Source organism: Megalobrama amblycephala, linkage group LG14 (genome assembly GCF_018812025.1).
Source record: "Megalobrama amblycephala isolate DHTTF-2021 linkage group LG14, ASM1881202v1, whole genome shotgun sequence".
In the NCBI taxonomy this organism is placed as follows: Eukaryota; Metazoa; Chordata; class Actinopteri; order Cypriniformes; family Xenocyprididae; genus Megalobrama; species Megalobrama amblycephala.
The window spans coordinates 649,131-662,438 of NC_063057.1; the positions used below are offsets into that span (position 1 = coordinate 649,131).

At 36.4% G+C, this 13,308-nt stretch overlaps 1 protein-coding gene across 1 annotated transcript in view; it reads left to right on the forward strand.

Annotated features, from left to right (window-relative positions):
- Positions 1-10,497, forward strand: part of crybg1b (crystallin beta-gamma domain containing 1b) — a 28,621-nt gene extending 18,124 nt beyond the window's left edge. Inside the window, exons 13-22 of the mRNA XM_048155236.1 lie at positions 1,097-1,242; positions 1,601-1,727; positions 2,034-2,063; positions 3,016-3,128; positions 3,215-3,347; positions 3,889-4,028; positions 5,997-6,120; positions 6,218-6,376; positions 6,469-6,631; positions 7,897-10,497. Of these exons, the coding sequence (XP_048011193.1) occupies positions 1,097-1,242; positions 1,601-1,727; positions 2,034-2,063; positions 3,016-3,128; positions 3,215-3,347; positions 3,889-4,028; positions 5,997-6,120; positions 6,218-6,376; positions 6,469-6,631; positions 7,897-7,985 (1,224 nt within the window). The 3' untranslated portion in view covers positions 7,986-10,497. The remainder of the gene's footprint in view (positions 1-1,096; positions 1,243-1,600; positions 1,728-2,033; positions 2,064-3,015; positions 3,129-3,214; positions 3,348-3,888; positions 4,029-5,996; positions 6,121-6,217; positions 6,377-6,468; positions 6,632-7,896) is intronic.
- The last annotated feature ends 2,811 nt before the right edge of the window (positions 10,498-13,308 follow it).

Genomic DNA, 13,308 nt, shown 5'->3' on the forward strand with positions numbered 1-13,308 from the left:
CTTTACTAGAGGAAGCTTCACTACAGGGTTATTATCGTTAACTAAACTATTAAAGTGTGCTTTTTCTAATATTCCCTTTCATGTGGCGTGTAATGCTGATTGTGAACGCCATCGTTACTGTTCGTATCACTGTGAATCAAGAGCTGAGATTCACATATGATAATGAGTGTTTGGATTCTGACCAATCAGAGCAGAGCAGCTCTCAGAAAGGCGGAGTTTAGAGAGGCTGAATCTTCTGAATCGTTTCAGACGCTGAGAGAAAAGAGCTGATGCTGCAGTGGATATTATGAGAAAATTAAAGTGTTTTTTGACCTTGGATGAATGTCAACCTGTTGCAGGAGACTCTAAACAACATTAGGAGACTTTAAAATATACATAAATAGCATAATAGGAGCACTTTAAAAACATTTCTGTTAATTGAAATAAAGCTGAAATATAAATATAAATACTTAAACTAAATGAAAATTGTAAATGTTGCCTTGGCAATGAACTGAAATAAATTTAAGTTGAAGCACTAAAATTATTAAATTAAAACTGAAATACAAATAAATTAAACCTAAATATTAGTATTAATGACAAAAGCATATGACTAAAATGAACGTTAAAACAAACTAAAACTAAAATTAAAATTAAATGAATTAAAATGTAACTCAGGGATTCCTGAAAGTCTTGTTTTCTGAAAAATGCATAAAAGTTAAGTGAATTTGTGCTTAAAACAAGAACAAATATCTGCCAATGAAGACAGAAAAATACTAACTTAATTATTTAATCATTATTTCTGTAAACAAGTAATTTGCTTCTCCAGTAAATGCATCTTGATTTAAGAACGTTTGGATATTTGTGCTGGAAAACGAGACAGGAACACTGAGGAAGAACGTCATGTTTTTTTAATATAAGTTTTATTATCGAAGCAAGTAAACAGCACAGATCCAAACGCGTTACGCATCCTCCGTCGCATACCTGCTGTGTTTATGTGCTCCGGACGCACAATACCAGGAAATCCCAGCGCCAGAACCAGCGCCAAAAGCTTCACCTTTCTAATTTAAGACAATCAAGAGAAGATCGTAAAAATGCTTTGAATTGGCTTGTTTTCCAGGATTTCTCTCCCCCTCATATGAAGATGTTCAGTGAGCTGGACTTTTCAGAGCGGGGCGTCAGTATCGACCTCCTGGATCCACTGGAAAACGTGGCCAGCACACACTACGGCCCGCAGACCGGCTCCATCGAGGTCCTGGCAGGAGTGTGAGTCTCTGATTTACAGTTTATTCAGCCAATAGAGAAGCTAGAAACATCAGTACACAAGTGTGCATGTCCGGTTCTGCCCAAACCAAATGTCTCAAAAAGATGCATGCAATTATTTCCAGTCTGTTCACACACCTGTGCAGCTTAATGTGTGTAATTTCCCGCCAATGGCAGGTCATGTGACATGCAAACACACAAACGCCTCGGGCTGATATTCCTTCAGAGGAATGGAGGGCGTTAACAGACGAAGAGCAAATATGCAAATAATTTTCATTTGAAATGGGTGGACAGACAGAGAGTGTGAAGTTGGTGCAGCGCTTTCACAATCCGTGTGTGTGTGTGTGTGTGTGTGTTGTAGTTGGGTTGCGTTCGAGGAGCCCGGGCTCTGCGGTCAGCAGTATGTTCTGGAGAAAGGTCTGTACGGAAGCCCGGAGGATTGGGGCGCGTCTGACAGCCGAATCTCCTCTGCCATCCCAGTGACTCTGGTGAGAGACGCTCTGTAATTACTGTACTGCACTAAACAAACGTCTGAGTGAAACAGGAAAATCCACTATAACACACAGGGTGGGGCTTGAATTGATCCGTCAGGAATCGGCTGGATGGTGAGAAGCCTTTTGACAGGTGGTTAAAAAACACGAGGGACTGATGATGAAAAGACACATTTATTTTCTTGATGAATCACTCACAACAAGAGCAGGAACATGTTTTAATTTCATGTTGACTTTGTGAATGAAATATAATGATCCAAGATCAGATATTAATCTTTGCTTTTACGTTTAATTGTGTTTCAGGAAAATCTAGAAAACTCCTGCCACTTCCAGGTTTGTAAAGAAAAATTGAATTAAATTAAATTAATAATAATAATAACTATTATTATTATTATTATTATTATTATTATTATTATTAATAATAATAATAATAATAATTAATTATAATATTAATGAATTAATTAACTAACAATAATAGTAATTATTTTTATTATTACATTTTATTATAATTGTTACATTATGTTATTGATATTATTAAATTAATTTATCATTATTATTATTTGTCATTACTATTAATAATATTAAAAATCATTAATGTTAAATTTAATAATAATAATATTATATTATTGTTATAATTATATTATTAATTAATTATTATATCATATTATTTAATATTATTATTAATAATTATTGTTACATTTACTAATAATTATTATAATATTATTGTTATAATTATTATATTAATTTATAATTTTTATAAATGTATTTATTAATGTATTATTTATTACCATTATTATTATTTATTATTGTTATTATAATAATAATATAAAATATTCTTAATTGTTATTGTTGTATTATATTAATGATTTATTGTTATTATTATTAAATTAATGTATTATTATTAATCATTATTATTATTAAAAATATTATCAATATATTATATTATATTATATATTAATTTATAATTTTTATAAATGTATTAATGTATTATTTATTTTATTTTATTATTTATTATCATTATTATTATTTATTATTGTTATTATAATAATATAAAATATTCTTAATTATGTTATTGTTGTATTATATTAATGATTTATTGTTATTATTAAATTAATGTATTATTATTAATTATTATTATTATCAATAATATTAAAAATATTATCAATTGTTGTTAAATATATTAATAATAATAAAATTATTGTTATAATTATATTAATGATTAATTATTATTATTATTATATTTTGTTTTAATTTATTATGGAGTGTAATCATGTTTTTGTAACAGATCCAGCTGTTTTCTGAGCCTGGATTCAGTGGGACGTCTGTACTTCTGCAGGACTCATTACCCACAATGCCTGAAGGGTTCACCATGTGCTCCTGCAGGGTTTTTGCTGGAAGGTTTGACATCTTCTCTCATCCGTCTGTCGGTCTGTCTGTGTTTTTCTGCCCTCATGTGAACATCTGTGTGTGTGTGTGTGTTGTAGCTGGCTGGCGTTCAGTCGTGAGTGTTTCTCTGGGCATCAGTGTGTTCTGGAGGAAGGAGTTTATCCAGATCTGAAGACGATGGGCTTCACTCAGCCCAACACATCAGTGCTGTCCATCCAACCCGCCGGACACGTGAGTCTCTTTCTTATTTTAGTTAAAGAGGTTCAATTCTGCTGTTTTCACATCTTCATCTGTCTTCAGTGAGTAATGTTGCTCTTTGAGCATGAAAAATCTCTGCAAAGTTCCAGTTCTTCTCTATATCAGTGTTTCTGAACTCCCTGAAACGCCTCCATCTTGAGTTCTCTTCACAATATTCCTCATTTAAATAATTAATGCGCAGAATAAAGGGGCGGGGCCTGCTTGAGTTAGTTAGTAGTGTGTTGAAACTGGAGGTTATGGTAAGGGGCAGGACATTTCCCAAACACCAATCACAACACACTGCTCCAGCCGACCAATCAGAGCACATTGTGCTTTTCAGAAGGCGGGGCTTCATAGAGACAGGATCTAAACAGAGTGTTACTGACAGACTGGGAAGAGAGGAGCTGCAACAATGGAGAATATGAGGAAAATAATCAACATTCAGTCTAGTAGAGCACAAAAACAACATCAAGAGCAGAATAGGTCCTCTTTAATGTTTGCACACCTCGAATAACACTGATTCCTCTTCTGTCAGGAGTTCTCTCTGCCGTCTATCGTTCTGTTCGAGCGCTCGGGACTCAAAGGAAGGAGAACTTTACTGAAGTCCAGCTCTGTGAACCTGCAGCTGACGGACAGCTGTACCAGAGTCTCGTCCATACTGGTGGAGGGCGGCATGTGAGACACACACACACACACACACACACACACACACACACACACACACACACACACACACACACTCATATTAAATTTTTGGTTTCACTTCAGAAACACTGAGACTCCTTCATTCTGTCTAGCAGTTTCTGAACACGTGTGTTTGCGTTTCTCCGCTCACACTCGTTATGTTTACCGGTTTCCATGAACACAGTCATTGCAGTGTTTATATACGGTCAGAGCTGCAGGACGAACAGGAAACGTGTCAGTCTGTAAGAGTGGAAAGACTTCAGCGGTCTGTTACATTCAACACAGTCGTGTGAAACTTAGTCTCCTACATCACTGCGTAAAACCGGTTTCTCTCTGAAATTACCAGTAAAACAATTATAAAGTGTCACGTTAAATTAAATGTTAAATCATTTGTACATAAGAACCAGTACTAGATATTTGTGTATTATAATGTGTATTATTAGTGTTTTGTGCATTTAGTTTCACAACACGTTAATTTCAAGCTCAAATATCCACTTTTGCGTTTAACTCTTATAAGGTCTTTTTAGACCACAAACGACATTTGCTAAAATAAAAAAAAAGTTCTCTTTGTCCAAATGACATGAAACTTTGTACAGTTGTTAACACTTTCTAGATCTACAAATAATTTTAAAAAATCTTGTTTTTATTTTAGTGTAGAAAAAAAAGTCACTCTCAGAGTCTTTGGGGTCTCCAGAGACCCCAGGCAACAAAATGTAATTTTGTAACAAAATAATTGTTTTTTAAAAAACAAATGTAATTTTACTCTGTTTATTAATGTTTTTACTCCACATTTGTGCAGTTTTTGGAGGATTTATCATATCTTTTAAATTTATATAAATAAATAAATAAATATTTTTAAAAATAGGTTTTTATACAAAAACAGCTTTTTTTGTCAAATTCACTTTATAAAAGACCCACACTTCTAACTTTCATTCATGGGGATAACATGGATAATTTGACATGGTTTAGTGTGAGATTTTTGCCCATCTTTTGGAAAATGCAGTTTTAAATGTAAAAAATTATCACTTTATCCAGTAGATGGCAGCAGAGCTCCACTATTTGCTATTTGACTGACTGAAAGACATCTTTTCACAAGTGTTTTCAGCTGGATTCATGTCTAAATATTATGAAATCACAATTATGACAATAAAAATTACTTTTTGTCAAAGTTTAGCATTTTTATGTACTGAAAAAAAACGTTTTTCAAAAATGTTGATTCTGAGGATGAATTTTGTCCATTTTCTAAGCGGGGTCTCATCATAATGTACCAATACTGAAAAACTTTTTTTTTTTATTATTACAAAACATGGTAAACTTTGTCAAAATGTAGCTTTTATTGTCATAATAGTGATTTCATAATATTTAGACATGAATCCAGCTGAAAACACTTGTGAAAAGATGTCTTTCAGTCAGTCAAACAGCAAATAGTGGAGCTCTGCAGCATCTACTGGATAAAGTGATCATTTTTTACTTTTAAAACTGCATTTTCCAAAAGATGGACAAAAATCTCACACTAAACCATGTCAAATTATCCATGTTATGAATGAAAGTTAGAAATGTGGGTCTTTATAAAGTGAATTTTGTATAAAATGTATTTATATAAACTTAAAAAATATGATAAATCCTCCAAAAACTGCACAAATGTGGAGTAAAAACATTAATAAACAGAGTAAAATTAAATTTTGTTAGCTGGGGTTTGTGGAGACCCCAGAGAGCCTGAGTGTGACTCCCAAACGAAGACCGCACAAGGGTTAAGATGTAGACGTCAGGCTCCCAGTACAAACATTCCCACAATTGGCGAATTCTTTCCATAAAAGAGCATCTGAGGATGTATATTTAGCCTGAACTGACCACAAACTCCAAACAAACGGAGTGTGAGCATAGAGACGGACACACAGAGTGTGTGAGATCCAGAACACCACCCGTTGAGTGTGTGTGTGTGTGTGTGTTGATTGACAGGTGGGTTCTGTACGAGGCCAGTAACTTCAGAGGGTCTCAGTTCCTGCTGAAGCCTGGCGCCGTTCCCGATTGGCCCAAACTCTCCTCCTGGCTTCGAATCGGATCGCTCCGGCCACTCATGCAGGTGAGAGGCTCCGCCCACTGCAGCGATGAAGCACTAGGGGGCGGGACTATCGAAGCGTCTGCATGACATAACACACAGTTTGTATTTCACCCGTCAGAAACAAACGCTTTTCCGTTTGCGGAACGAAGAGGCGGGGCTACTGATGTCTGTCATCGGGTCACTCGATGACATCAAACTCATGCGTATCCAGGTGAGCGAGGAGACAGACGGACCGGCTCAGATCTGGGCCTATCAGGACGGTCGCTTGCACTGCAAGGTATACTAATATATTAATATATGATATTAGTTATTATGTTAGTGCTGTTGAAGATGACTCTGTGTGTGTGTGTGTGTGTGTGTGTGTGTCAGTGGCTGCTGGACTGCTGTGTGGATGTGGGTTCTGGTGTTCTGATGCCCGGGGCTCGAGCCGTTCTGTCTTCAGAGCCCGAAAAACCTCAGCAGCTCTGGAACATCACGAGCGACGGGATCATACGGAGTAACGCCGCACCAAACCTCGTCCTGGAGGTCAAAGGTCAGTGGAAGGAATACTTCCAATTCAATACAAGCATCTGTGACACAGAAATGGCTGAAGATATCAAGAAAAATACATCAAAATGAAGAGAGTTAAATAATGTTGAATTAATTGACTCCATTTGCAGATATTTCTCACATTTCACTTCATTTTAATGTATTTTTCTTGATATCTTCAGCTATTTTGCTTCTCCAGTAAATATATCTTGATTTAAGAATGTTTAGATTTTTTTTTTTTCTGGAAAACAAAGCTAAAATAATAAATACAGTGTTATTTAAGTTTTATTATATTAGAATGAGCTTTTATTTTTATATTTTTAGTTTTCATGTTAATTTTAGTTACTTTTTTAGTCATTTCGTTGTGTGCTTTTGTCATTTTATTAGTTTTTAATTTCAGTTTTAGTGTTTATTTATTTCCAGTTAATAATTTAAAAGTGCTTAAACTTAAACTTATTTCAGTTCATTGCCTTTTTTCCAACTAATATTTGTATTTCAGCTTCATTTCATTTATCAAAACCTGTTCCACATAGACTTCCATTGAAAGATCGTTAATGTAAACACCTTTGTTTTTACATGAATGAGCAAGTATTTTCTGTTGTAATCAGGTTTAAGTAGTTTTAACCCGGAACATTCCTTTAACGGAGACACCGTGTAATTTATGGCATTAACTCATTAACTGATCTGTGTCGCTTCCTTAAACGAGACTCTGTGGGGAAAAACTCATGAGTTTAGTCTGCTGGAAGTGATTACTCTTAATATAGTAGTCCAATAAATCCACATGATTTATGCTAACCTCAAAAATGTGGCAGTTTACTTCATTTACAGGTGAATAGATGAGTGTGTAGCGCCACCTGGTGGATTCACACAGAAACGTTTGATATTTACATGCAACAGATGCTCTTATTCTTACAAAAAGAGCTTGAGCTTCACATGTGATCAACAGATGACAGGCGGTTCGGAAAGTGTTGAACAATGAGAGAAACTATAAATCATTAATCATTTAACAGGCTGAACCTCATGAAGAAATGCCTGTCATTATATATTTTGCAGAGAGAAAACAATATGTAGTGCCATTATGATCGACAATTGTGTCATTTAAGCACTTAATGAGATATCATGATAAAAATCATAAGCTTTTTTTAAATAATCAAAATGCACTGCAAAACTTGAGTGTTTTTGTCAAATATCCAAACATACTTAAATCAAGATACATTTACTGGAGAAGCAAAATGACTGAAAATATATTAAAACTTTCTCTCTCTACAGGAGGTCAGCAGTTTGACAAAAAACAGATTATTCTCAATGAATTCCACCCAAACAAAATGAATCAAAGATGGTCCCTGGAGATCCTCTGAGCTGATTCACCTCCACGCAGCTCCGTCGTGGGACCTACTGCTCTGTGGCAGAGCTGCACCGGGGGGACCAGCGTCCTGTGAGGCAGCTGCACCACAGGGACCATGAGCGATGGAAATCTCATTCTCATCAGCGGATGGAATATGATCATATTCTACTGGACACTGTATTATTTTTATGAACTGTCGTCCAAGCTGCCTTTAACAAAAGCACATACTTGAACAATAATAATGTTTAGTTTTACTTTGTATCTGTATGAACAATTGCTTCTTTTCAGCTGTATAAAAACACGACGTGTGTTTATAAGTAAATGTTTGTTTTGTTAATTAGCTGCAGCTTTGTTCAAATCACTGAGACGTGTGATCGGTCTGTGCTGATTGGCCCGTGGGGATTCGGTCTTTGCTGATTGGCTGTCTGGGGGATTCGGGTGTTCTGTGTCCACTGGCATTGAAAAGCGGCCGCTGGTGATTCGCTCGTGTTTCACGGGCCACTTGAACACAGACGCTTGGCTTCTCACAGTCAGCACTAATGTTCTGGCAAGGTTCTCTTGAAGTTATGAACAAACGTTCTTTCAGTAACATTAATATGTTCTCAAAATGTTAGCATAAAAACCTCATTCATTTAACATTTTTTTTCTGAAATGTTTTAGTTGGACATTTTTTAAATGTTTCTTCTTGTTTAAGAGAACATTCAAAAGTAACGTTCCCATAATGTTTGAAGAACGATACAATGTTCCCTTAACATTCACATAACCAAGTAAAAACATTTTTAAAACATTTAAAAAAACTGGACATGTTGAACATTCAGAAATAATTTAATGGTAATATTAGGAAAACATTCTTAGAACATTTTTGTTAGCTGGTTCGGTGTGCACAGCTGATCCAAATCATATTTATTTGCAGTTGTACGTGTGTCAAATGGAGCTCAAACACTCATAAGGGTTGCTTCACCACTGGCAAAATGGGCTTTTAATAAAACTTGTCTTCCTATACAATAGAAAGGCAGAAAAAATTGGCGCTACCTGACGAGAAAACTGAGGAAAAAAGCTGTTGTCTTCCTTAAATAGGTAGAAAAACTTCAACACCCATAATGCACTGGGCATGTTGACGTCCAAGGCCACGCCCACCAGTCTGATATGCTTACCAGAATCAAATACAACCTTGCTTTAGTAGGAAATACTTCTTAGCAAACCTTTAGTCATAATAGTGTCGAATTGTTTTGTTCCCGGATGAGTAAACATTTAGCGGAAGTAAGTTACTTTCAGTTTCCAGTTAAAGATCCAGCGCAGCGGCTAAAACTGCAAAGAACAACGTCAAGGAAAGTCTGTTCACTCGGCGGCAGGCCTGAACTGGTAATCTGGTAATCTGGTAATCGCTATATGATATGATTTTTTTTAATAAACATAAAAATTGGCCAACGACCGGCCCATAAAGCAGGGACAGCGGCCCATTGGTTCATTTTCCATACTGACACTGGGCTGGCCCAATCACATCTCTTAACAGACTCCAGCCCGTCCCCTCTGTTTCGCCAGAACATTTTTGGATTAGGAGGATGGAGAAACAAAAGCGCAAGTGCAAGGGGGGTGCGGAGAAGTTGCGGGCAAAAAAATAAAAAAATTTAGAGGTTGATGCCTCAACGTGCAAAAATTACTGGCATGTTTAGTGCGGTTACTGTAGCTTCAGTTTCCAAACCTACAGTACCTGACGTGCAAAAACAGGTGAACATAGAAGAACATGGAGGAGACACCTGTAAGGCAGAGGAGCAGCAGGTGTCTGACAGTGAAGCCAATGAGGGACAGAGTAAGCAGGAGAGTATAATAGAAGCGGTAAGCAGGGTAGTTACATGATTAACAGCGAGGGACTCATGATGCGACGACGACGACGATGATGCTTAAATGAATGAATATTATAAGACAACATAATCGTCGTCGTTATTATAAAGTCAGACTGTCACCTACTGCAGTGGTCACTCAGTCAGCTAATGTCAAATAGCACAGCAAAAGTTATTTTGCACTGTTTTTTGTAGTTAGCAGTGCCCTTGTAGCTATCAGAGTTCACTTATGCAGTAACGGCCTTTCTCATAGAAAAACCTGAAATGATGCAATTTGATTTTTCAAAAAAAAAAAAATTCAGGTTATTATTATAATGTAAGACGATGTGTTTATTTCACAACGAGACTATAGGTGTCTATTTATAGCTGTTAGTCGTGATCATGGTCTACTAGATCTCACTTTTCAGCTATAAAAAGTTATGTTTTGTAGCTCTTGTACCCTATTACTCTGGTATGAACACTTGGTTGTTTATGGCAAGTGAATAACATGAATATCATTTTATTAGGACGTTTTTTGTGAGTAATTTGGTAGTATAGTTTTCTTTTTCATTGTTTTTAATGGGGAGTATCTAAACAATGAGAGGTAAATGTTTGACACTTAAACAGGGGTTTGTGCTCTTTAAAACAAAGTATATTTGTAATTGTAAATTATAGTTTTTCTGCTGTCTGTTTCATTGGAAATTTTTTTTTTTTTTTAATTCTTTATAGAATTATCAGTATTCTACATCCACGTTCTAAGGGTTAACTAGCTTTTATATCATGGAGCACATTGTCTATCTAGAAATCCTTCTCTTACTAAGTGTACTTTTAATAACTCTACCAATTCATTGTAATACTCTGGTGGGTGGTGTCCGACCGATTGTGGTGGGCCGGTCTGAGCAAAAATGCCAGGGCCATTTTTTTGTCCCAGTCCAGCCCTGCTCGGCGGCCATATTTGCATCACCTCTGGGCAGCCATTTCAGGAATCCAAGACCAAGTCCTATCTATTTGAATGGGGGAATCCTAAAAAATCTCAAAAACTGCTTTGTGAACTCACAATTAAATAACGTATTTCAAATCAGCAACAAAATCTGACATGAACTGATCCATAAATATTGTTTTTTTATGCGCAAATAGCGTTAAAAAGCTTATTTTTCAGGTTAGACGAGCCAATGCGCATGTGCAGCCCTAAGCCAGCAGCCGTTAGAAGCTCCGGTTCCCATAGAAACCTGGGAGTCTCAGGTTTCTATGGGAACCGGAGCTTCTAACGGCTGCTGCAGTGACGCAATGACTTTATAAATCAGCGATTGGCTCTTTTACTTGGAAGGCGGGACGTATTCCGCCATTTTGCACGTTGCAGTTCGGTTTCGCCTGAAGTAAAACACCATCGTGTACAGGTAAGAAAACTGTTGCCAACTTTTACTATAACGCTGTTTAAGGAGTAGACATAGTATGGTGTAATTTACCCTAAGTTGATCCGACTGTCCGTGGGCGGGAATCATAGACTGGCGGGAATACAAACATACGGAAGTGATATAACGTTAATAAAATAAACGTTAATTTCTTGGTCCAGGTGACACAGAACAAGTTTATTTTAATTTATTTAAGTTTTAGTTTTTATTAAGTTCCAAATAGTAATTTTACAACATTTAGATTAAGTTTTTCACCTAATATTTATATTTTATTTTATTTCTGCTTTATTTCAATGAGAAGAAATGGTTCTCAAGTGGTTTTGCTTTAGAAAGCAGCCCAGGTGAAAAAAAAGTACATTTCTATAATGTAGGCTACTTAAAGTGCTCTATTTTCGCGCACTAATTTTGTACCAAAATAGTTTATAGCACAAAAATGTTCTTAAAACGAATACTGGAATTTATTATTACATAAATTAATATAACAACCAGCAACTTTTCTTCAGGCTTTATAGTTTCAGCTATAACTGATGGCAAGTGTTTTCTCCTCCCGTCTGAATCTGTTTAGTTTGCTATTTTTAACTCTGCATGGTTGCATTATTTAATTGCATTGTTTTTCTGTGCTGACTATTTTTGGGTCACCAGCGGAGAAACACTGATGTAAAACAAATCTTGTTTATTCTAATAATCATTAATAATTACACAAAACATCCTTTTCTGTTTAAAATTGTTTATTTAAAATGTCATAGCAATTTGTGTCATGAATGAACACACACACACACACACACACACACACACACATTTTGAACATTCAGAAATGATGTTTTCATAATTTAACAGGATTATGTGTCCTAAATTCTGAAAGTGTCTTGATATGAATGAGAGACTGAGTATCAGTGTGTTTGTGGCTGTACAGGATGTTTTCTCTGTCCTGATTGTCTGGTGAATTCGGGCACAACATGAATCCCCGCCCTCATCTGTGCTGGTCATTGTGTGTGTGCGATGGCCTCAGATGTCCCTGAAACACAAACCACGAGCGGCTTCTGTTTGTCCACCGCCTGGTCCAATATGGCAGAGATTATACTGTATGTTAAGGCCTTTTCACATGCAATATGTATTGCAGATTTGCTTTGAAAGGTCAGTGTCAAATGGGGTCAGAGTTGAACGTGTTTGAACTTTGAGCATCATGTTACATGTTGCTTTGCTTCAGGGAACCTTCTCAGAACGATTAACGTTCTTCCAGCAACATTAATAGAACGTTTGTTCAAACATATTAATAATGTTCTCAAAACGTTAGCACAAAAACACGGAAATGTTTCAGTTGGATGTTCGTCTAACGTATTTTAAACGTTACTACGTGTTTCAGAATATTCAGAGAACATTCAAAGGTAACATTCTCATAACGTTTACATAACCAACAAAAACATTCTTAAAGCATATTTTTGTTAGCTGTTAATAAATTAAAGGCAGTGGTTAGTTGTTTGAGTATTAGATCTGACCTTTGACCTTTGACGATTCCAGCTCCTGAATACCCATGTGACCAGCACCTGCTCCCATGATGCCGAGCAGCTGCTTTGGGTGCAGATGATGTCATCCATTGTGAGGCTGTACACTTAAACGATTCTTAAATGTTTAGTTTATTTAAGATAGTGCTTGTATTTCGCAGAATAAATAACGATAAAGCGGCCACACCACTAACAATCCAAACACACAATTGTATTCTGGAAATAAGAAAAAAAACACATTGAAAAAACAAACCCAAAGTGGCTGATATTGAGCGGACTTGGCAAAACTTTGCCGCGAAGCCGCTCTCGTTGCCTCTAATCCCTCTGCTCTTTGTTCCGAGGCTTTACTGCAGCCCCGCTCGGCATTTACCCACGTGTCCCGGCGCCCGGATGGTTTCCACAGCGACCGGAAGCGGCTGACGGCAGCAGACGCTGGCTTACTGGTCTGGCTTTGACTGTGCCGTTCAACACCACATCAGCACTTTTAAAGTCCACACACACACACACACACACACAGGTGATAGAGCATTATACTGTGTGTGTGTTCTTGTATACATGGTTTATGAGGGCACAAATGTGTATAATGACATGGGTATTACAAC